At 40.6% G+C, this 24,372-nt stretch overlaps 2 protein-coding genes across 6 annotated transcripts in view; one reads left to right on the forward strand and one right to left on the reverse strand.

Moving 5' to 3' along the window:
* Positions 1-2,332: 2,332 nt before the first annotated feature.
* Positions 2,333-5,339, reverse strand: LOC102776793 (zinc-binding protein A33-like). 2 transcript variants are annotated; one of them, XM_006797178.3, is made up of 6 exons: positions 4,688-5,339; positions 4,458-4,553; positions 4,146-4,376; positions 4,025-4,047; positions 3,762-3,880; positions 2,333-3,610 (listed from the first exon to the last, which is right to left on the reverse strand). In XM_006797178.3, exons 1-6 carry the CDS (start codon positions 5,087-5,089, stop codon positions 3,102-3,104), a joined length of 1,380 nt encoding a protein of 459 aa, XP_006797241.2. In that variant the 5' UTR covers positions 5,090-5,339; the 3' UTR covers positions 2,333-3,101. The 2 variants fall into 2 exon arrangements, with proteins under 2 accessions (XP_006797241.2, XP_087709016.1); XM_087852890.1 differs by having other exon boundaries at positions 4,146-4,553.
* Positions 5,340-13,880: 8,541 nt separating this feature from the next.
* The window catches only part of eya4 (EYA transcriptional coactivator and phosphatase 4), a 51,977-nt gene continuing 41,485 nt past the window's right edge, over positions 13,881-24,372 (forward strand). For all 4 annotated transcript variants that reach the window (XM_006797177.3, XM_006797176.3, XM_035910525.2 and 1 more), the window contains exons 1-2: positions 13,881-14,228; positions 17,951-18,011. In XM_006797177.3, coding sequence (XP_006797240.2) covers positions 17,979-18,011 — 33 coding nt within the window. In that variant the 5' untranslated portion in view covers positions 13,881-14,228; positions 17,951-17,978. The remainder of the gene's footprint in view (positions 14,229-17,950; positions 18,012-24,372) is intronic.

The following is a 24,372-nucleotide window of genomic DNA, read 5'->3' on the forward strand; positions in this document are numbered from 1 at the left end:
AGATTCTTCTCGGTGATTGCCTCCAAACGAAACATAATGCAGGAGAGAGAGAGAGATGACAACATCCTATACTCGGAGTCTTGTTTCTTGAAGATATCCAGACCACAATAACAAGAGTAAAAAGAGACCAAGAAGGACCTGAAAACAAGGAGCAGATGGAAAAACAACCGCATAAGAGTGCACACGTGTGTTTCCATGCTCATGCTCATTTATCTATATATTACTTTATGTACACTGACTGCTGTGGTGTTTTCAGTAACTGTCGCGTGTGCATACAGGTTGTTGTGCGTATAGCTGTTTTTCTTATTCCACCACTTATTTTAACTGATTTGTATGTCCATCATCTATCCATTTGTGCACACTGTGCAAAGGTTTGCAAGCTCTTAATGAAAAAAAAGAGAGTCAGGTTTTAATAATACTGTGAAAAAATTAGAAAAACAGATATTTGCTCCCATTTATAGTGCATATAATTAAGTTGTTCTGTGGATTCCGGCTTTTTCTATGTGTCTTAGTTCTCTTTGTGTAGTTTGAGCCTGACTCAGTGAGTCTGGGACTACACTGGCTCTGTGGAGACCATACTGTCTGTTGCTGAACTTCTTCTTGTCGCTCAAGCTACACTACAAGGGCAAAAGTAGCGGACCACTTACATCGTTCTTATAGGAACTGCCTAGCCATGGAATCCATGGCATGAAGCTCCCAGTGCACAGTTTTTATGCTGATAACAATACCCACTCTGTAACTTTGTTGCTGAGTCTGCACTAATACGACTTGATACTTGATAATGGATTATCTACGGGCAATATTAGCATCATATTACAGTATCACTCTTGTATTTGCTGAGCTCTTTAGAATGACCCATTCTTTTGCAAATATTTGTAAAGGCACAGTGCTTAGGTGCTTGATGTTGTAGCATTGGGACCAGGATTCAAAGATCAAGAGGTGTGGCCTAGTACTTTTCAATACTTTTATTACCGCGGAAGCACTAGCTGGTGGTCAGGCCGTACGCGTGTCTTAGTGCAGTTGAACACAATCCACAAAGTCCGCTTGTAGTCGAAAAACAAACAGGCAAACATTTATTTCCACAGTGATCCACAAATACAGTGATCCGTTTGAATGCTCATGTACACTACAAACACGGTAAGAAACTGTTTTTCTCCACAGCTAGTTAAAGCCCCCGTTGCTCCACACTGTCCGTCGCAAAAACGCTCCCCCAGTGCACAGTTACCGTGTGTTAAAGGAACAGTACGTAAAAATTAAATAAGGCAAGAAAAAAATACAATTTAACTGTAAGTCTTACACTAAACAAATTATAAAGTAAAAACTGAAATTCCCCATTATCTTACACTTATCCTTATCCAAAATGATTCAAATTATTAACAAATATACACTCTGTGCAATCTGAGTAAACTAAGAGATGATTATACCTTTATCCTATACAACTTTTATAAGGCATTTTATTCATATAGTGTATTCAGGGCCAACCTGCGTGTTTGGGGTCATTTCCATGTTGCAGACTGAATCTGAGGTCACTCAAATGATACCTGATGGTATTACATGATAAATAATCTAAATCTCTACAAGGGCTCTTTAGAAAATTGGCACAGTATTGCACATTTGCAACTCTTTCATCACCAACTGAGCACATACACTGAGACACACTGTCATCTCCTCAGAAGCCAAGCCAAGTCTGACTACAGAAGCGCTGGTCCGAAGTACTACAGATCTTATGTCTCGAACCTCAGGGCAGTTGGCACATCTCTCCCCTCCCTTTGCTCATCTCGCTTGTTTTCTTTCTATTCCTATCTAAACTTGTGATCTGCTTACTGTTACCACTCCTGCTCGGAGCCATGTTGTCAATCTCATTGCTCCACTTTTGATATCTTTGCCCTGCTTCATTAGTTCAGTCCTTCTTTACCTCTGACCTGTGCGCAGTGATTTATGAACAGCACACTCACATAAAGTACCTACATGTTTGAATCCCGTGTACAATATACACACAACGATTATATTTATGTCCCTCTTAATTTATCTAAGGAAATTATCTGGTGCTAAAAAAAGTTCTTGACTTTCTCTGTAATGTTTTGGGACAACACTAATGTCCACGAACTTACAAAAACAACGGCTTGAGCTTCGAAAATTCTCAGATTTGATTTAAAGAGAAATTCCTTTAAAATAACATTTGACATATTCTGCTCAGTGGCTCAGTTCTCTGTCCAAATATCAAATGATTGATTATTTAAAGGGGATTTTGAGAGAGAAAAACAGTTGCTACACTTTTAAAGAAATTGACTGTGTAGGGAAAACAGTGTGAGTAAACAACAACAACAAACCATAGAGGAAACACATTTTTATTCCAGAAATTGCAATTTGTCACAATTGAGTTTGCAGTAAGGTCTGTACATTTACAAATCAATTTTAACTCAGAAAATATGAACAATATACTGATGATTAAAACAACTTTTAAAATAGCAAAAGCAAAATTCCCTTCATATAAATCTGAAAAATACACGTTTCTCAAATTAAAGTAATTCAAACATAATTCCCTCACACCACAGTTAAGCAGGCTTGTCAGTCATTCTCCATCTCGAACCTTCATTAGCTCTGACAAAAGCAGACTCACACTTGTGTAAAACATGCAGAGGAGTCCAGACTAAATGAAGCCCGTATGCCCCGTTCTTCCATTTTTTCCTTTTCTCCCTCAGTGTTTTCTTCTCTCGATCCCTTTTCTCTTTTAATTTGGCCCCTCTGTTTGTTTTTCTTCATTCTTTCATTAGTTGAAAAAACATAGCAGGCATTCCAGCTGTAATACCACCGAGATTCAGTATCAGCACGGCTGTGGATTCATACATGTGAGTGTTTTAGTGGGCTGAGAAAAAGAGAGCGAGATGGTAGTACACTAGTGTCATGTGGTATTACCTCATATACTATGTATACATGTAGACCGATATTAGCCACAATATGGGGCATTGTGGAAATACTGTATATCTATTACATTCAATCACTGAAAATTTTGGTTACATTGTAAATATCCACAACATTACAAAAAAGAGAGTTTCAAATGAGTCCTTATTTTAGGAGGACTTTGTAGTTTTGCAGAATGTCTATTTTACTTGTATTATCCCTACTGACAATTCAGGTGGAAGAATTTTTGTCTTATTACAAAAGTATGGAAAGAGTTTTTCGGTAAAAGTGTATCTGATGGTACGTACGGGCACTTTCCGGCCAAGGTCAAAAAATGATAGTATCCCTTTGTCATAATCTAAGTTCACTCTGACCTTCTGAGGAAATGAATCTTTCATTACCTCTTTGACATAGTCTTCTGGTGTAAGTTCACGCAGAATGTTAGTGCAAGAACACACATAGATGCCCCAGATCTTTTTAGAATAAGACACACTGGTTCGAGCAGCCACACCAACAGCCCAGTAACCATCTACCTCTACATCCCAGCTGTGCTTTCCAGAACTAAAGCCTTCATATCCAAGAATATCTGAAACACGCAGCCTTTCAGGGTTTTCAGGAAATAATGTAGAATTGCATGATGTTAGACAAGTCAAATGTTCTGATACAGTCATTCTCTGGGCGCAAGTGTTGGGATCCATAACTACAGGAGCTATTGGGTAAAGAAATAGAAATAATAGGGTTTTAGTACAACATCTTGTTCTTTTACTTAATGAAAACATTCAACAGGTACTTGCAAAAGTCCCAGGTACTTCAGATATAAGGTCAAAAAGGGGAGTCAGAAACAACAATATTTTGCTTACTGTATTGGATTAGAGTCTTCATTTTTATCCAGACTGAGAAGAGCAGTTTCCCAAGGTGTTTGGCCTCATCGATCAGAGCTCCTGATGGAGTGACTGGATCTGAGAGTGTGCACTGAGATCTGAAAGTAACAATAAGAAAAATATACCTCTAGATTTTTTATTTTTTTTCTTCACATCTAACTAACTCAAAGAGAAGTGAGTGGTTATGATGGATGGATTTTCATACTTGAACACATCATTAACCAGCACTTTCTTGTACTTACTGCGCCATAGTGGATTTGATGTTCTATCAAATAAAGAAGAAGAAAATATTTTTAAAAAGTCAGTACTTCGGATTTTGTCAGATAGACAACATTAAATCAAAAGTATTGATTACACACATACCATCATAAATGCCATGCCTCCAGCTTTCATCTCCCCCTCTAAGGTTTTGATTTTGTCTCTAAGTGAGGAGATCTCAGCAGTCATGTTTACGATCTTCAGGTTCATTGTCTGACTCTTGAGTGCTGCCTCCTTCCTCACTGCATCTATCCTCCCAGCTTCCTCTGCTCTCAGGAACTGGTAAAACTTCTGAAACTCTCCTTTGATCGTCTTCTCTGTATCCTGGGCCTGGAGCTGAGGAGAAACACAATTCTGATGGAAGACAAGATACAATGTTTGCTTTAGCTTCAATAGCATTGTATGTCTGTAACTTACCTTAATGTGGTTAGCCATTTTATCATATTTGAGTTTTTCTGCTTCAAACGTCCCCAGTTTGCTCTTTAAGTGCATCACCTCAATCTTGATTTTAGTCTACACATAAAGTAAATAATTATTACATAGTATACGGGAGATCACTTAGTTAGATTTCACTTAGATTATTTACAAAACATTTGTTAACTTATGTTAACTACCAAATTAAAAACAAATATCCATGCACTGCTTACTCTGTGCTCTTCTGCTGCTTCGTTGATGGGGACACAGTTGTGTTTCTTGTGTTGTTTTGCATCCCTGCAAACCACACAGATGAGCTGCTGGTCATCCTGACAGAAGAGTCTGAGTTTCTCGTTGTGCAGACTGCAGAGCTCCTTAGATGCTGATGCAGCCTGACTCCTCTCTCTTCTTAGGTTGTCAGAGAGGTTTCTCAGTGCCAGGTTACGTGGTGCCCGAGACATTGGAAATATTTCTTTACAGACCGGGCAAGCCTGAAGGCTACTCTGCCTCCACCACTCCTCAAGACAGTACTTACAGAAGCTGTGACCACACAGCAAGACAACAGGATCCTTAAATATATCACAACAAACAGGGCAAGTGCAGTCCAGCTCAGACTGTGATACATTAGAAGCCATTTTGCTGTTTTGTCCTCTGGTTGTCTTTTTCCGTTTTCCCTTAAGCAGCCTTACTTTCACTTTCACTTTCAAAGAGTCACATCTGTTTCCTCAAATGTAGTACTCACAGTTCAAGTAGCTTCAAAACCTCTCATAAATTGACCTTACTAAATGTTGTATTTACTGTATATTCTTTTACCGATATTCATTTGAAAATCCACATACGTAGCACAGCTGTAGGTGCGGACCTCCTTCCTGTCCACTAAGGAAAAAAAATAGGGGAGGAGCTTTGTTTGACCCTGTGAAACACAATCACATGGTCTGCTCTGGCCAAAGAGGGAGGAAATACTAGTTTTTTCCAGTTGGTTTCTGTTATGCAAAATAAATAAAGAAAGAAAGAAAGAAAGAAAGAAAGAAAGAAAGAAAGAAAGAAAGAAAGAGGGAAAAAAAGAAAAAAGACCTGATTTAAGAAATATTACATTACTATAAGGTTCCCTTCAGTTTCTTAAAAAAAAAGTCTTAAGGAAAAACCTATTTGGTGATAATAATCGTTCTTATATTTATTTTTATAAAAATATCACACTATTTTGTACTAGAAAGGTATCGGTAAATGCTTAATTCATCATTTATAAAGCATTACTCATACTTAGTTTGTAATTTATAAATACAGATATAAATTTTTTTGCTTAATTCAAAAGTTCATATAGTTCATAAGTTCATGTTATTATTTAGAAAGTCTAAGTAAGTAAGAGACCTCAGCTAACAATGTTAGCTTGATGGCGATTAGCCTTCAGTACACAGCACACAGCAATAGTACATCGAAGATACTGAAGTGGCACATAACACAGATAGCTACCACAGCTAACACAAGGTAGTTGCAGTAGGCTAACATTAGTTTTTAAAAAGAAGTTGCTTCCAGATGTTTCTTTAGGTTGGAAGTGGAGTCATTTGATGCTGAGAGCAGCTTGGTTGCTGGCGAACAAACCTTGCATTGAATGGTCAGATTTTGCTCATCCCTTTTTCTTCTTTAAATGTGAAGTGGTGTCAGAATTTCCAAGTAAGAAATGCATTCCTGCCCGTGCACTTCTGGCTCTGGGTCCTTTGTGTAACTGATGCCACTAAAATTAACAGGATGCTTACATTAGAACCTCTTATTTAGTGTTTTGTTTGGGTTTTCTGCGATGCGTGGGATTACCAATATGAGAGAGGGAATAGCCTAACATATGAAACAGGAAAAGACCACCGTGTAATCCGTTTATTTCAACAAAGTAACTGTATTCTAATTATCACCTTTTAAAACAGTAACTGTAACGGAATAAAGTTATTCATATTTTGTATTTTACATAACACCGGTACATGTATTCTCCAACAAACACCTGCTGCATAGCTATGCTAAAAGCGATCAAGGAAAAAAATTAAGATAATTTTCCTTGAAAATGGGACTGAATTTGGCAAATTACTGGAGTTGGAGTTACTGTCTTCTATGACACAATAGCCTTTTCAATAAAGCTCATAATTAGGACTGCATCAGAGGACACTGAACCATCCCTTAGTTATGCTACATTAGATGTAAGGCAAGGCAAGGCAAGTTTATTTATATAGCACAATTCAACAACAAGGTGATTCAAAGTGCTTTACAGAGACATTAAAAAACAAAAACAATAAAAAGCATGATTTAAAATTGATTTTAAAAAATCTGCCTCTGTCTGTAGGGAGTCAGGTGATCATTGGAGTTTTACCTTACAATGTAAAGTGCCTTGAGGTGAGTGTTCCAGTTTGGTGGTACATATATAAAAACGGAATTGATTGAACATAAGAAATTCTGAAGCAGATACATACTGGGTAAAAGTCGTATATGGGTACCTAGAATTTGAGATCACATTTTTTTTCCAAATTGCTGACTAACTTATAAGTCAAGTCACTGTTACAAGCAAAAGCACATCACCAATCATTTTCTTCCATTCTCTTCCCCCACCAATCGTTTTTCTCATGGCCATGCATTTGCGTGAAGGCACACACATAAGCTACATCCATCAGATTCTAGACAGTGAAAATTTCTAATGATTTGTCCTCTGACCACTGCAGCAGCTATCAAAGGCTAACTGTTTTAACATGACAGCACTCACCACCATGTGGCTACTACAGTTCCCGCTCTCCCCGCTCTACTTTAAAAAAATGTGGAGTCTGTCTGTCCCCTCCCGCTTAATGTAACCAACTTGAGACATGGCATTGATTTGATTCAACTGTTGGGTTATCTACATCTCTCACACTACGCAGTGTGAGGTCAGTTACACAGCTTTTCCCACTTACCTACAGGCTGGCGTAATTATTAGAGCAGGGTGCTGTGGTGCGACTGTTTCTATACTTAAATATTATGTCCATAACTATAAAACATTCAATCCACATAAAGCCTAGTGTTCTGGATCTGGCCACAGTAGCATCCCAAGGGTGGTGCTGTAAAGCCGTCCAGAGCCACAATTAGATGGAGAGAGTTGGAAGAAATACTGGATGGTGGCCGGGACTGAACGAGAGCACAGCTGATGGTAAACTAATTTTGTTGGCCTGATACCCCTACCCAATACACACGCATACACACACAAGCCACATGCTTCTAAGTGAAACACAGACACTGCACTGTGCTTTCACACATGAGAGTAGCCTCTCGAGCCTCTGAATGTAGGACGAAATCACACACTTTCCTGCTCTTTCCATCTTGCTTCTCAGCTGCTCTAACACACACTTGATCTCCATCTCAGCGAGTAAGGCATATGCTCCATCAACTGCCTCCAGGGACAAAAGACTAAATACTGGGAAGTAGTTCAGTGAGACACCAAGTGTTGGAGAAAAGTGTTGTATGATATTTGAAATGTGTTTGGAGACTTTGGAGAACATTTTTGATACAGTATATTTATATATATTAAAAAATCTCAGCATTTTTTTAGACCTCTAAAGCTCATCTCAGCTCATTAAAATGACATAATTAGACGTTAGACCTTCATACATGCAAAAAGGTGTAACTGTAAACTGGCCTCATTTAGAATCCGCAAATCCATTAACATGCAAATCACTCCTCGCCTCTGTAAACCCTACTCACAAGTTCTCTTGTGACAAAGGGGTGGGCTACACTGCTGAAGTGTGTGTTTTGTTAAGCGGGAGAGGGCCTTATTAGTAAGGCCTCATCAGTGCCTTATTAGTAAATCAGGAAGTCTGTAACCCAGCTAGGGCACCGTTCTGGCGGGTCAGAGGAGAGAAAAGACCTCATGTCCATCCCCTCCTGCCTGGCCATGCAAATCACACACTACATTTCTTTCAAGTGCAACTGTTCTCCCTGGATATGTCTTCTTCTTCTGTTCAGTGCACAATAAAACTCACCTCAAGGTGCTTTATCCGGTCGTTAAGTGATGACGTGACGAATCCTACTTCCGGGCCTAAAGTAGTCTGCGTTTAATATGGCTTTTGTGTTGTTAACATGTTTAATGTTTTGTATTTTCTTCTATTTAATCTCAAAAAGCTCCTAAAACAGTCAGCGATCACTGTTGACCTGGTCATTGACAAAATGTGCAATGACCAGTGGGGGAGGAGGGGGAAAAAGAACAGAGAAAGACGGGAGAAAAGACTTGACTCACATTAAGAAGGTGAATTTAATAACCATAAATACTCTTAAGATAAATGTGTCAGATAAATGTTTCTCATACAAGTCTTCTTAATGTCAAGGAGTGCAGTGTGGCAGGCAGGAGTACCCAAAATGCAGGCGCTCAAACTCAAGGTGTTAACTCTAAGTCACAGCTTGCTAAGCTAAGCTAAGCTAAGCTAAGCTAAGCTAAGCTAAGCTAAGCTAAGCTAAGCTAAGCTAAGCTAAGCCTCACCGGTAGATCCACACAGCAAGAGGGACGACGCGACACTGACTCAGAGAAACACAGGGTTTAAATACACTGGGAAGTAACGAGGAGAATGAGACACAGAAGGAGGGCACAGCTGGGAGAAATCAGGACTGACGAGACAAGGAAAGCAGGACGCATTCACATAAGACACGGACCTTCAAAGTAAAACAGGAAGTACGACATAGAGACGCAAACTTGACACGGTGGAGACAGCAACTAAGAAACACAGAGACAAACCATAAGGTAGAGGACTCTAAGAACCGAAAGACACAGAGGTAAACTCAAACATGCAGACACAGACTTACACAGAACAGAGGGTACACAGAGAAACATGAAGGGCAAGGGATCGAAACTAGAAACCATAGAATAACGCACACAAGTACAATAATACAAAAAGCACAAAGAACTAAACATGCTGGGTCAGGGGACCCAGGACCCTGACACTTAACAAATGATCAAAATTAATAAAATATGACCAGTAATACATTTCAAGCATTTGTGGTAGATGGCTGCCATTTCCTAAGCCTGGTTTCTTCCTGTTTAAATGAGTTTTTTCCTTCCCACTGTCACCAATTGCTTGATCATAGGAGCTGGTCTACTTCTTGGGGTTTCTCTGTACTATGGTAGGCTCTTTACCTTTACCTTACAATATAAAGTGCCTTTACATGACTGTTTTTGTGATTTGGCTAAATAAATAAAACTGAATTGAATTGAATAGTTTACCTTCTGCATTTGAATGTAAATTGTGACTGCACGGTTTATGATGTATATAAAGGCTAGTGGGTAAGATGAAACACAATTTTATTTCTACATTGTGGCTCATTCTGGATAACATCTTTCAAAAACTAAAGGACTATACCAATGGTTGCAGCAACCGAACATCACCAAGTAGAGCAATGTTATCCTTACTACACCTGTCCCCATCCTCTTCCTCTCTGCTCAGTGTGTGTTTTTGTCACTGTGACACACAAATTGGGGTGGAGGATGAACAGAGGACAGTAGAGGTGGGAATCACCATACATCCCACGATACGATATTATCACAATACTTAACGCACGATACGATATTATTGCAATTTTTTAAAATATTTTACGATATTCAGATTCTGTACATAAAGGTAAACTTTATCAATATTCATTTTATCTAATATCAAAGTCTCACACTCAGTCTTTCGATCATTTCAGTCAGTTTTATTGTTGACAAACTGAACGGTTTGTATTACAGTCTAGTCCAACTTAACTGAACGCAACCATCTGGTACAATTATAGCTATTCTGAACTATGCAATTTATGAAAACTATGCAGCCCCTTCAGCAACTGAAGAATTTGAAAGTAAATTGAAACAAAATATAATTTTACGTTAAATAAAAAAGTTTTAAACTTAATTAAAATAAAACATGTCTTAAATTAAAATAAGTAAACTGTCATGTTTATTGCTGCCAAAAAAAAGTTAAACACATTTGGACAGTGAAGGAATGTCAGGATTCTTGCTCAGAAAAAGGATCAACATGCTCTGAAGTCACCTTTTTTGTAACAAAATATCAATTTCTGCTGTCCCTGTATCGATACATTATTACCAAACAAAATATCACGATACTACACAGAATCGATTTTTTCCCCCACCCCTAGAGGACAGGCAGGTACAACTAAAACAGAGCAGGGAAAAAAAGCTGCTCAGCCTCAGCTGGCAATGTGGCTCCTTAGGCCTGCTACATATGAAACTTTCCCTATCTGAATGCAAACTGTTATTTTTTTAATGATTAACTAAGTTAAAACAAAACAAAAAGAAAATTTGAGGAGCAATGTAACCAGAGGAGCAGCACTGCAGCAGGGCATTACATGAATTTACGACGTGTGAAATGTTTCCTTTGTTCCTCCCTGTGGCAGCTTGCTCCGGGCAATTACAGAACGCAGTGACCTGAAATGAGATCATTACCCCTCACAACCTATCATCAGCCCACATCATTTTTGTCCAGTATGATATGATTGACACAGGAAAACTTTTCATATGCTCTTTTTCAGCTCTTGCAGTAACACGGGGTTAGTTGTAACATGAAAGTAGCTTTTGCCTTCTGCATTTCCACCTTAAATAGCTGTTAGAAGTGTAATTTATCATCATGTTTTCCCAGTATTGTGGTAAAATCTTACACCAAGCCGTGGCACCTTGCCAAAGTCTAAATTGCTCCACACTTCTTCTGTTTTTTTCTGGGCACTCGGCCCCTGAAATAAACTCCATTTGCCATTCCATTTTGCAAACCAATTTGAGATGTAGGGTGGGGGCAGTAAAGGGAGAGGTATAGGTTAGCTGTAGTAATAACCATAAATCACCTCTGAAATGCTGCCATGTCACATGCCACACTGCACCACTAATGACCGGACCCATCTTTCACCGGGTATTTTTATCTGTGTGCCCTGACACTCGACTTCTGGAATCGTCCTCTCGTTTTACGTCGTCAGCACCTCGGCCAGGACTGAGCACAAGTTCCTCACATATCTATAAATACCAGCCAGCTAAATGGCATTTTCTCTCAACCCACCCCCTGCTTGGCAAGAACCGGGAGCTCTGTGACTTGGCACACAGACTCACAGTCCTACGCCACGAAACATCTTGGGGCTTAGCCCCCCCCGCACCCCACCCCAGCGTCACCCTCCAGAGAACAGCTGGCCAAAAAAATAGATCCATCTGCCACTGCCTTCAAATTCCAAAGTGGTCTCAGTTTAATTGAAAAAGCGTCAATCGGGCTTCACAAAATCGTGTAAAACATGACAAATATCGGCACACCGGCTCTGCTTTAGGCCGCCTGTTGGATTAACTCTTTAGACTGCTGATGTAGCTGAAGCATTAACATACCGTACGTCAGCGCATGTCGGGCTCATACGCACAGGCGGTCTCACACACACCGAGAGGAACACACAAACACCTGTACATGCTTCCTTTGTGCAGAATGTTCTGCCAAGTTTTTTAAGCTTGCTGACATGCGGCACTAGAGACTGCAGTTCAGCAACAGCTTCTTGCTATTCTGGGATGTGTCACAGCACGAGGTTTTAATTCATTCTGCCAGAATGTGTCAATCACTTAGCGGCGGGGTCCAGGCCCGGGTTCTGCTGCTGGACTGAGAAGCAGGAAGGCACAACAGGCTAGGCCTTATTAAAGGAGTCAAAGAAGGATTCAGCTAAACTGTGATATTCATAGACTTTCTTCACAGGTGGGGTGTTAGAGGGGGCGAGGGGGTAGCACAGGTAAAACAGACTGACACGTGCACAACAACAAGTTGGCTGTTTACATAGTTTAAACTAGGTGACAAATAAGAAAATGAGACTGATATTTCCAAGTGTTTATATTAAAAGAGAGTGGGGGTACTAGTCACAGAGCACTGTGCTTCACCTCCTTTCAAGATAACACTCTAAGTCTATTTTATAAAGCATTTTATTTCTAATTGCTGTGTATTTGAGAGTAAATGCAACTACAGCTTTCTCTTTCTTCTACCATCAGGGTACCATTTGCCATGCAAGTTCCTGTACACAAGCCATGCCAAGGGTTTGAATTTGACCCGCCCAATGCGGTGCCAAAACACACATATCAGTCATCATGCGATTTCATGCCAGCTACAAATGGCATCAAATGACTTTGCACTACTTATCCTGTCCAATTCCATGTGATAAATTATGAAAAAGTTCAATTGTGCAGCAGTGTGACTTTGGAAGATGACAGACCTCATTTCTGTGCCCTGTCATTTGGTGATCACTGTAAAAAATGAACATCGTGAAAGCGGCTATGAAACTTAATGTGAGATACGTCTTTCCTTTCTTACCCACAAACACAAAGAAAGACATTTACTTCCATTAGAAGGTATAGTTTTGGTAAAGGGCTGCTCCCACTTTCCTGCCTTTTTTTTAGGGCGACTTAGACTTTTTGTCTCTGGGATTGCCAGTTAAACTGCCAGCCAGTCAAACGAGGAACTTTTTTTTTTGGTTTTTTAGTGTTTGTGCAAAGCATTTGAAACCACAGAAACTTTGGCTCTTTTCATCTTACATAATATTACCAAGAAAACTTTGCACATAAACAAAGATTGTGTGTTTGTGAGTGTGTGTATGCGAGGGATAGTAAAAGAAAGTAGTGCAAAGCATTTTTCACTTTTTTGTATCTGTGTGTGTGTGTGTGTGTGTGTGAGTCTGTGTGGGCATGCGTGTGTGAACATTAACAGGATCTCTAAAGCAACAATCAGCGATCAGTCAGAGTGGTCGCTGACATCACGATCTTAAATAAATGACAGCATGGTAAAAGAGCGCTGATCCGAAGCCAGCGGGGCCCAACAGTCGGAGAATCCATAAGCCATAACAAACAATATTTCAAATAAACAGATCCCATGGCCAAGCCTGTCATCTTTCTGGGGCGTCTCCAAAACAGTCCTGTCTGACTTTACTCTCATGCTGTTTTCTGTTTGTTTTTTCGTTGCATCTCCAGCGTGTTTTCTGGCATCGTTGTCCTCTGTCTGATCCCCTGCCTGTAACTGTATACAGATTAACCACCACATTTTCCTTCGACGTGTTTGCATAAGTTTGCATTTTTGCCTTTCATGTTTACATATGTACTGTGTATTTTTAAAAAGCTGGCTTTCTAGGGATGTTGTTTTTTGCTATAAAAATACAGTAAAAAGTCTATATATACTTTTGCTATACAATTTTTTTCTGAATCCTTTATAATACTGGATTAATGGACTAATTGGAAACCAGCTAGATAGATTGATAGCTAGATGTTTTTGCTCCTGTGGGATATATAAAACTGTGAGCACATCATTTGGGCCAAACTATTAATAAGAAATCATTTTGGTCCCCTCCACCCCACCCCACTCTGAACCCCATTACTTCTTTGGACTCTTGCCCGGTAGTATCCGCATGGCAGCTGGACGCATGCGCAGGAGCAATCTTCAATAATGTCCCATGCCTCTGAACTGCCTGGTGCTCAAACTTGGACGCGGACTGAAAATAATGTTGTTTCCCGCGGGGGCGAGCGTTCCGGTCACCGAAAGCGAGCCTCGGGAGTCGTGTTTGAGTTTGTAAAATTGTTTTAAGGACTCTGAATAACTCGTCGGCTTGTTTTTGGACTCTTGCTGATAATGGCAAGCAGTAGCTGAGTGTTTTGATCCCGGTCAGTGACAGCCTGCAGACGGCAGGGAGAGCTGTGTGGCGATCACGCAGTACTTGATTATGAGCGCTCGCAAGAAGTGAAGAGAATCTGGGAGCTGATTTCTCGCTGGGACGACAATAGGTTTAACACAGGTATGTTTAAACTAGTTTGTGTTTTCCCCAGACGGCTGTGGTTTTATTATTAGACACTTAAATTGTAGGTCAGGTGGCAGAAGCGAGAAAACTGTCATAGTTTTGTTGAGTTTGATTAATTCCGATTTAAAAACATTTATATGAAAAAAAAAAACACAATTCAGTAAAATGTATCAGTAACATTAAAATGAATTATCCTCCATCAAAGAGTGATAGACTGTCCAGTTTTCTATAATATTATTATTAATATAAGTCTTTACCTTACGTTATTGTTGTTGTAAGGCCAGTGCATGCCCGTTAATAACGCTGATGTGTTAAGTGTGTGTTCATTTTTCTCCGACTTCATCCCAGCCCCGGAATCTCGGCACACCGATAGATCATCTGATATTATACAAGTGGACAAAAAATAATAATAAAGATTTAGTGGTTGCTGTAATTTTGCTGAAACATGGCAATAAATGAACAGACAATTACGTCAGATCCTTCCCCGTAAAACTGAATAGTTGTGCAAAAGGGTTTTCTTATTAAAAAGAAAAGAATGATAAAATTACAGTGATTATTTTTTTTGTAGTTATTGGTCATACATCGGTCTTTAACTGCAGGTCAGTGCGGTCCATCCTTTTTTTCCCTCTCAGTTTGTGGACACGTGAAGAAGTTTAGTCCCCTTGGTGTCCCCTCAGTCTCCTCAGTCTTCATCCCTCCGCGTGTCCATGGCTTTTTCTCTCCATCTCGCCTCTCATCCCACGTGGAGTTTGTGTTTATATTTGATATGTAGGAAATGGGAATCTTATACCACTGCCGGGCTCTCAGGGCTTGAATGGCCCCTGGCTATTGGCCTGCCTCTAACAACATGACAAGTTACACGCCGACTCAAAATCTGATAGGGGCCTACTGCGCCGTAATCCATACAGATTAGATTTCACATTAAGGGCTCATACTTAAACAACGCGCATTAATGCGCAAGATTTAGAGTGTGGAGAATTTTTTTGGAAAATTGTAAACTCCTGCACTGGCCTTCTATCTCATTTTACATTGCGGCTCGGTTATTCTAAGGATGATAATCCCACCAGAAATGTGAAATATTTAGGATTAAATATTTTAATGCAGCCAAAGGGGATTTTTAGTGGGTGTTATTATTAGTTAGTATTTAAATTTTTTGTTTAAATGTTTTTTTGGTTCTTTGTAATATCGGTTAATTAGAGGCCATCTTAAGGCATTAAATAATCCTTTATATATACTGTACTTAACACGTCACATTTGTTTCTATTTATTCATTTTATTTTTCCTCTAGTGGGAGAACTCTAAGAGTATCCGTTTCATTATCTCGAAACTGTTTATGTTGTTTAACCCTGACCCGAAACGGGGAGGGCTGCAAAACACACTGTTTTATCCCTTTTAAAATGACCAGAATAAAGAACAGCATCGCACCTTTACATTTTCCAAATCATTTTTTGTACTTAAAAAAAAAAATTAACCCGTATATGCATATCGTATTGTTTATAGAAATGTTGCGTTAGGCCTAAACCTGCCTAGCATAAAATATTTTATTCTGATATGAAGATTTGAGTTTTCATATCAGGTAATGTGCGCTTCATTTTTATTGTATTTTTATTTATTTGTTTATTTTAACTTTTTAGGTTAAAAGCAAATGTAAATATTTACAATTTAAACGTCAGAGGCCTTAGGGATTTTTTTTTTTTTTTTTTTGGGGGGGGGGGGGGGGGTGTAAACAGTTTAAATTTTGCACAGACTAATCCTTAATCTTGGAAACTGCTCGTGTCATTTAAAGATCGATAGCTGCATATAAGCGATTGCTAAGACAGCGAGGTTAAACTCAAATTTAACATATGATTTTTCTCTACAGCCACTCCAACCAGCAGCAGTCTGCGGTTTGTTCAACATTCTCCTTCCTTCGGCTTTTATAGCGTGAAATTACCGCGGTGTAGCTATTTGGTCCACTTTTTAACCCTCCGCCGTCCCATATGTGTTTCTTATGTCGCTGTCAATAGCCATAGTGAGAAATATAATTCTCTCTTCTGGGACACCGAAGGAAATGGCAGGCACTATTGATTCCCTGTTTAGTGTCAGGTAACTGCTGGGTGGGTTTTAGGGCCGTGCAGGGCAGCTGGGGCAGATAGACAGAATCATTTAATAAGAATTAGTTCTGACATTTAAAAAAAAAATAAAAAAAATCCCCTTTTAATCAGCAAAACTCCTTGTGGCTTATTTGTGCTATAGTTTAATAATAAAATAAAAAAAAACTAAGGAAAACTAAGACAAATGCTCCATTACAAGCATGAAGTAAACTTTGCTCTTTGTGGCTTTACTGCCCATCACGTTTCCGCTAAAGAAGAATAAATCATGAAGGGAAGGGTGAAACCCAGCCAGATCGAATAGAAGGCTGATTATGTCCTCCACAAAGGTGAGAGAGAGAGGGCGGGAGGGAGGGAGAGGGTGGGGGTTGAGGGAAGCAGGGAGGCTTGGGCACAAATCAATTCACCTGAGAGACGCATTATTGTCTTCGGTTTCAGGCTAGGAGGAGCTGAGCGCTATGAAAAATTAAAAGGATGCCAGTTAGTTTAAAGGATCGAGCCAGAAAACTCCACAGTGCACACACATGCAAACACACTGGGCAACAAAACACTGCGCAGACTGAAGAACAACTTGGAGTGCCCCAATTTTGTGCTCATACCTGTCCATATTTTGGGAAAAACATTTTAGACCCTGATCAGTCTTTGTGGTAAAAGTAAACAAATCCCTTGTATCTGTCTTTTAGAAAGAGCAACACACTTGTATGCACATTGTAGTATTCACTATTACAGTCAAAAAGTGTTACAGTAAAATAAAAACTGCATTTTGATGGAGAACTTGAGATAGGTACAGTTAGTGGCACTCTTTACCACATTGCTGGGAACAACAGATCTAATGACGGGGAGGACCTTTGTGTTTGCAGGTTGTGTGTGTGTGTGTGTTTTAGCAGCTTATTCTTTTTTCTGACGCCTTTTGCGCAACATACCAGAAAGGAGCCATTCAGTGTCACCCTGTTGGGATAATGGCACCATTTTCCATTGTTTTGTTTTGTTTTTTTGCAGTCCTTTGTTGCCGCGTCACTCCGTGCGTGACAGTAGCGACAACAAGACGAGGACGCATTGTGGCTTCTGTCCTCATCTGGCTGATCGCAACGCCTCATCTTCGCTTAACTTGTAGACAATCACCTCAGGCTTCTCCGAACTCCTCCGCCAACCTGTCTCCTGTCTAGTATTAATAGGGTCACTCACTATCTTCGTGCACTAGCCAGCCACTGTGTCTGTGGTCCAGAGGCAGCCAAGCGGCCCTATCACTTACACTTCTCCATTTTCATTGTTGATATTTACTTCTGCAATTATCTCCCCACTTCACCCTCGGCTGAAGATGATATGCTGAAGTTAACGCTGTCGCTTCCCTCCTTCGCTCTCCTGTTGCTCACACATAAACGCAGTGACTGAAGGGCTAACCGACAGATGCACACACACGTACAAAGTAACTTAAATGCTGAACCGTGCGCGATTTCATTCACGATATAAGCCATGAAACTCCCAAAAGAGTGGTTTGTTTTTGCCGGGATTTTGGTGGAAAACATCTCAGTCTATCAGATGATCTTGTTTACTTTCAAGTAAACAAAGCGTCACTTTTAGGCTTCTGACATCTATTTTATTTCCCTATTTTCTTTTTTGGCTTTCAAGTGTGTGGCAGATCAAAGCCAGAGGAGCCATGGAGGCCTCACAGGACCTCAGCGAACAGATGGTGAGTTAAAGGCTACTGTATGTAAGTGTGTGGCTGAGCGAGTAAGTATACCTTGTATCGGCCACACAAGTGTGAGGAATGGGTGCATTAGAGACATACATTGTGTGTGTGTGTGTGTGTGTGTCGAGGCTAATACACAGCAGCTGTGTTTCAGTGAGCGTACAGTAACCATATGGCACCAGTCAGAGTGAATGAGACTTCAGGAGAAACAATGTTGGGCATAGACGTCAATTTAACAATCATGTGTGTGAATTTTGTGAGCCGAAGTGTGTAACGCAATTCAAATCACTCATTAAATTGAAAAAGGAGGTAATTAAAAAAAAAAGACAGACACACAAACGCACACGCACACACACCACACTTGAGCCCGAGGGTTTGTGAGCGTCCCAGGACAGCGGGCCATCTCTGCGTCACGTCAGCGCAGCGTCCCAGTTCTGCTTGTTTAAAGATCAGGCCGTATTGTTGGGAAAATGATTTTGGCGGCGAGCTCGGGCCACTCGCATTTCAAAGTCGTTAGTCAGCCACCAGAACAGGTGTAATTTCATCTTCTTCTCCTCCTCCTCCTCCTCCATGAAGCAGCGTTCTCTCTCCCTCCCTCTCTCTGACCTGCCAGCCTCGACAGTAATAATAGCGCAAAGTGGGACAGAGCCCACGAAGTATGTTGTTTTTTTTTTTCCCCCCCCCGACTTTTTGTGCTGCTCTGTTAGCCTCACTTCAGGTTGGATTACAGGCGGACCCCAGCGGAGTACATGTCACTCATACATAAAATGCACGCGCGCGCGCACACACAGGCGCGCACACTAAAGAACACAAAAACACAGAAATAAAGAGAGAACAGAGAAAAACATCCATCTTGTCTTGCCGCTATCGCGACATCAAATATTGATGTGCATATTCCACAGTTACTTCACCTACTTTAAATAGGGCAGTGATATCATCTATAAGTGAATTTGAGCTGCGGCTCAAAGACATTGATTAATTGTTCGTGTTGGAAATGAGATATCGGAGCAAGGACAGAGATTTTTATTAGTTCGATGGTTTTATAGGCTCAGATTTGTGACTGGCTCAGCATTTTCTGTAAAGGGGCCAAAGCTTACTTTGTAACTTGGACAATGGGAGAATTCAGGGTTGTTGGTATTTAGGAAACTCGGTATATGGTTTTCACATGTGGACATAGCTAAAATCAATACAGGTCAATATAATAGCCCTGCACTAATACTACTTTCAGTTATTGGAAAAATTGAGTGATATTTGGGGTCATTAGTTCCAGTTCTAACACCCGACAATATGCTGTAACTGTACTTAAGGACTGAGACTGAATTACTATAAGGTGGCCACTGTTTTCAGATATATGGGTAAACTTTGAACTGCAGTCTAATTTCAAAGGTTTATCAAAAAGATAAAGAAAACTGCAGTTTTGAAACTGTTAAACCAGCTGACATATGCCATTTTTCCTTTTAAAAACGGTACAAAATATGTCAACCTCAAATACATTTAACCTCTTTTTCAAGGCTTTAAGTGGAAATTTAATTTGCAGCTTTGCTCGTATTGTTTCAGTCTGATTACAGCTGAACCTTTAAACCTTTGATTCTAAGTATGAATGACAGCTTTAACGTCTGACTGAACATTTTAAATTATAAACGTATCCTATACTTGTAAAAAAATTTTCAAGCTTTCCTTTTGGTTTTAGTCTTTAAACTGAAATTGGCTAATTCTTTCCCCGCACTCCTTCATTGAAATAGGCGTGTCTCGGGTGACTAAGAAAACAACTCAGACCTCACACACAAGGTTTCGGGGAGTTGTCTGTTGATATTTAATACCCCCACTCCTCCTCTTTACCCTTTAAAGTACCCTTACTTCCTCCACCCCGCCCTTTTCCCACCACATCCATCGCACGTCATCTGGGTTATGGTCAGGCGTCCTCTCTGGCCGCCTGCCTGTCGAGAGCCAGCCTGCCGTCTGGGGTCCTCTGGGAGCGCTGGAAAGGAGCCTGAGATGGCACTCGCAATGGTTCGCTCCGAAGTGCTGCTTACAGCTTCTTGAGGTGTTTTGCTCCACCTGTTGTCGCATATTTTGTTTCGCTTTGGAGAAAAGCTGTTGTTTTTAGGTGATGCTCTGCGAGATGATGTCGACGAATACAACGATTTGTATTTGAATTCAGCTGTGAACATTAAGGAGATTGGAACGACAGATCAGCGTCAGTCATTCAGTGCACACACAGAAAACAGAAAACGCATACAAACTCCACACACAGTCTCAAGAGCTCCTGATCCAACAGACCTCCGATTGAAGTCTCCGGTCTTTGGCTTGGTGGAGGTGGAAGCAGTGAGAGATGGGGGAGCAGGAGCATTTGTTGACCCCAGGGAGCTTTGCAGGATTTAAAATGTTGAGCCACCTGAAGGGAAAAAAAGTAAGAGAGATGGAGAAGAAGGAAAAAGCGTCTGAAACACGAGGGGAAAGGGTTCTTTTAGCTTTAGCCTTTTCCTCTGGTGCACTGGGAGAGGCCCCTAGTATGGCAGCTGTCCTAGTGTGTGTGCATGTGCGTGAGACACAGAGCGAGAGACCAAGTAGGAGAAGGAAAGGGGTCAGGTTGCACCCCTCTTTCACCCCTACAACCCCATACAGACACATTCACACAAACTTACATGCAGCAGCAGTAGCTTAATATGACTACAGCCCAACCCTGCTTGCTAAGATTGCACTGGCGTCATAGATGGCCGTTTCAAAATCTGCCCGGCAACGGGACAGATCACTGAAGTGTAGAGTGTAACAGCTACCCCACTGGCATCCCTCTGGTAGGCTGGCATCCTAGCTGGGGCACCGAGGGGCACTTCAATTTCAGCTTGGTGTACAGTGCTTCTCGTAAGATTTATGTGTAGCTGACAGCTGAGTGTTGCTGAGTGAGTCTTCTCTCTCTGTGCAAGAAACGCTGCAGATTATTTTGAGTAAAATCAGCACAGGAGAAGGCAGAGGAGTAGGGAGGGCAGGATACAAAATATGGCATGCACAATGTAGACAATAAATGCTAAATGATATTAAACTGCACTGCATGCAGTTGCAGAGAAACCGTGACAAGAAAACCAAGCAAATGAGAGCAGATTTAGAAAATCATAGCAAAATAGCAGGAGTTATGATAGTTTTAAGATTGCATGCAGAAGAATTTCAATATGTACATATATTTAATTGAAGGAATGCCTTTCAAGGACCGACAAACTCTGAGCCTCCATCCCAAGGTTTATATTAATGTGGTATTCAGGTTGACTAAACAGTATATTGTTAAAGCTACAAACTTTAGCATGAGCCCAATATGGTAAGTACTTACAATTTTAGCGGGAAATGCTAGTTTTTGGCCAATGAGTTAAATCGGGCTTAACATGGCAACACCGTTTGATCTAAATGGTGTGTGTGTGGGGGGGGGGAGAATCACATTAAACTGGAGAAATTCACTGAAAGGTGTGTCAAACAGTTGGACACATGTTTCATCTCTAAAGGACTTCTTTCCCCAGTCACTAAATCACCCATCAGCACCTGAACCGCTAAATAAGCTAAACCTGTTGTTGCACTGATGCAACAATGGATAAGACTCACAACAGATTCCCAACGGCTCCACCCATGTGGCATTGCATAGTTGCGCGTTACTGTAATAAAGATGTAGGGAAGTGCACAGCACAGTGTTTTTCCTTGGCTTAGTGCATCCATAACATGAATCGTCCTGGTGCTGTGAAGGGAGGGTTGTTCACTATGTTAGCCTTCATGTAACCTGCAGAGGGAAAAAAAACACCCCAACCCCCTTTTAACATTATTTTATGACCAAACTTTAAACTGTTATAATGTGTTATTGCATAGCAAACAATGAATAATTGATTATTTTACTGTGTGTTGTTTCCTCCCCTCTTTGAATTTAAGTAATTGAATCAGTCTTTTTTTTGTTCTTCTTTGCCAAATGTTGAAAAATGGGCAAAATCAGCACAGGTGATCGTTGATACAGGATCTTACTTTTGGAAAAAGAACTTCTACCGAGCTTTGTGTGTTCACATTGTTATTATTTAAGACGCGTGAAACAACCAAAACATCTGTCTTTCGCCAAAAGCCCTTCAGTCCATGCTTTGGTACAGATAATTTATAACTCGTATATGAGAATAGAGTGAGAGTCTGTCTGGCCAGAGAAAGGCAGCTAGGTGTGAGGTCAGCGGGTCACAGACAGTCCCTGAGCCACTCAAAGCCTGACAGAGTCAAAGCCCCCAAAACAGACTGGAGAATCCATCTAGAAGCCAGAGCAAGTGGCGTGGGTTTTCTAGAAGAACACACCAGACAGGAAACCACATGATATGTGTGCTTTAGTGTCTGGTGTGTGAGAGTACGAGTGTGTAGGTGTTTCTTTCTCTGTTATACGCATATACTCTCTGTGGTGTGGGTTGGCTGAGGTCATCTGAGTGGAGACTGTCTAATACTGTGGCCATGCTTGTTTAATGGAAGTCAATCAGGGCTATGTATTTCTTGCCAAGACTCATCACTTTATTGATTACTCTGAGACTTCTCAAGAAAATCCCTATATTGCCAGATGTGACATTTTAACATAGTTGGTTATTATTTCTTTCTTTTCTTTTTTTTGTAACTGACGTGCTGAACTGATGCTTTGAATTTGCTCCGTAAAGACAAAACACGTTTAAAATGTGAAAGCATAACCCCAAGAAGAAGTAATTATTAAAATAGTAAAACATTTTCTTCTTTGTTTGCAGTAACTTCCATAAATAGAGCCGTCGATATAGCCCACCTTTTGTTCGGCCCCAACTTCTGGCTAATGCTCATCTGCCATTGGTTCCAAAAAGAGGAGCATATTTCCTCATTTTGCTGGGAAGGAAATGAAATTGCAACAATTGTGCTTTGGTAACGGAGGAACCTTCTGCCTCGCCTGCCGCAAGAACTTCCTCTGTTGCTCTGCTGGGAGATTGGATTTCTTTCTCTGCAGCAGCGCAGAATCAGAGAGGTGGGAGAGAGGGGTCGGCGAGGCTGTGACCTGTGTCTCTGTGCTGACTTGACTATTGCTACAACTAATGGCTGTTTTCATTATCTGCTACTTTGTTTCTTGTTTTAAGCAGAGATTAATGTCTTATATTATTAGTGTTCATAGTCACGAGCATGGCCAAGTCACATATTTTAAAAAATCCATTTAAAACCAAAAGATCTTCAGTTTTTCATCGAATCTGACAGTTTGGAATTGGAATTTTGCATTTGTGTGCAATTCGTGCTTTCCTGTCTCTTAAGAGTATTCCTTCCTGAATACATTAAAATAATATTAATATTCATTTCTTATATGTTTGTGCTTTGTATTTGGTGCTGGTGTTAGCCTAAAGTTCTGCATGGAGTAGAACAATGACTGGATACACTGAAAGTAAAAAAATAATTTATTAATCTTAATATTCATGAAAGACTTTTTGGTTTTGGTTTTTTGCGACCACATCTGAACTGCATCATTGCAGCAGTGATATCCAAAGAGAAAAAATTAAGTCTTTTTTTTTTGTTGTTGTTGTTTTTGGTTTTGTTGTGTTTTTCTTCTTCTTCTTCTTCTTCTTTTTTTTTTTTTTGCTCCATGTCCTTGATTTTTTTTCTTTTTTTTTCTTCGATCTGTCTGACTGACTGTCTGTCCCACCTTCTCTTTCCCCGCCGGCCTACCCGCCTCTTCGTCTCTCTCTGTGTCTCTCTGGCTACAGAGTGATGATTCAGGCCCTATTGTGAAGTCAGCAATCCGATACAGAGCAAGCCCAAGAGCGAGGGTGGGGAGGGAGGAGGGGGTGGATGGAAGGATAGAGAGAGGGAGAGAGCGGGGGGGGGGGGGGGGGGGGGATGAGAAACAGGATTATGGGTGTTCTCGTAGCGGCGTCCGTGCTATTGCGAGCCCTAGGCGGTTTGGCACCCTTACCTGTCCTCTGCTTTACCTGTTGCTCTCATTCTCCAAGTTCACTCTGTAGTCTACGTGTCTCTCCTTCTTTGTTTTCCTTTATCTTTATCCTCCTCACACCCACCGAACTCCTCACTGACCCTTTTTTCTTTTTTCTTTTTTTTAAGCTCCTTGACCATCTTTTTTTTTTTTTTTTTTTTACACTTACATACTCTCTCTCTCCCCTCAATCTGTCTTCCTTTTTTGTAGACATCTGGTATTGTGAGTGATTTTATTAGGAAGTTGATATGAAGTGTTTCAAGGCCTGGTATGATGGAACAGCTTGCCACTTCTGAGACATTTAACTCCTGTTCGCTCTCCGTGGTGCATAGGCCAGCCGTAACTTCTAATAATCAGCCGCATAAAGAATCCATGAGCAGATGGTGTTTGCATGTGTGGGTGTGTGCGAGAGAGACCATACCT

Source organism: Neolamprologus brichardi, chromosome 15, assembly GCF_056152115.1.
Source record: "Neolamprologus brichardi isolate AB-2024 chromosome 15, ASM5615211v1, whole genome shotgun sequence".
Taxonomy (NCBI): Eukaryota; Metazoa; Chordata; class Actinopteri; order Cichliformes; family Cichlidae; genus Neolamprologus; species Neolamprologus brichardi.

Coding starts and splice junctions, on each gene's coding strand:
- LOC102776793 (XM_087852890.1), bottom strand. CDS start 5,089: ATGGCTTCTAATGTATCACAGTCTGAGCTGGACTGCACTTGCCCTGTT. Junction 4,048..4,145: donor GAGGCATGGCATTTATGATG/GTATGTGTGTAA, acceptor TTTATTTGATAG/AACATCAAATCCACTATGGC. Junction 3,611..3,761: donor GAAGACTCTAATCCAATACA/GTAAGCAAAATA, acceptor TTTACCCAATAG/CTCCTGTAGTTATGGATCCC.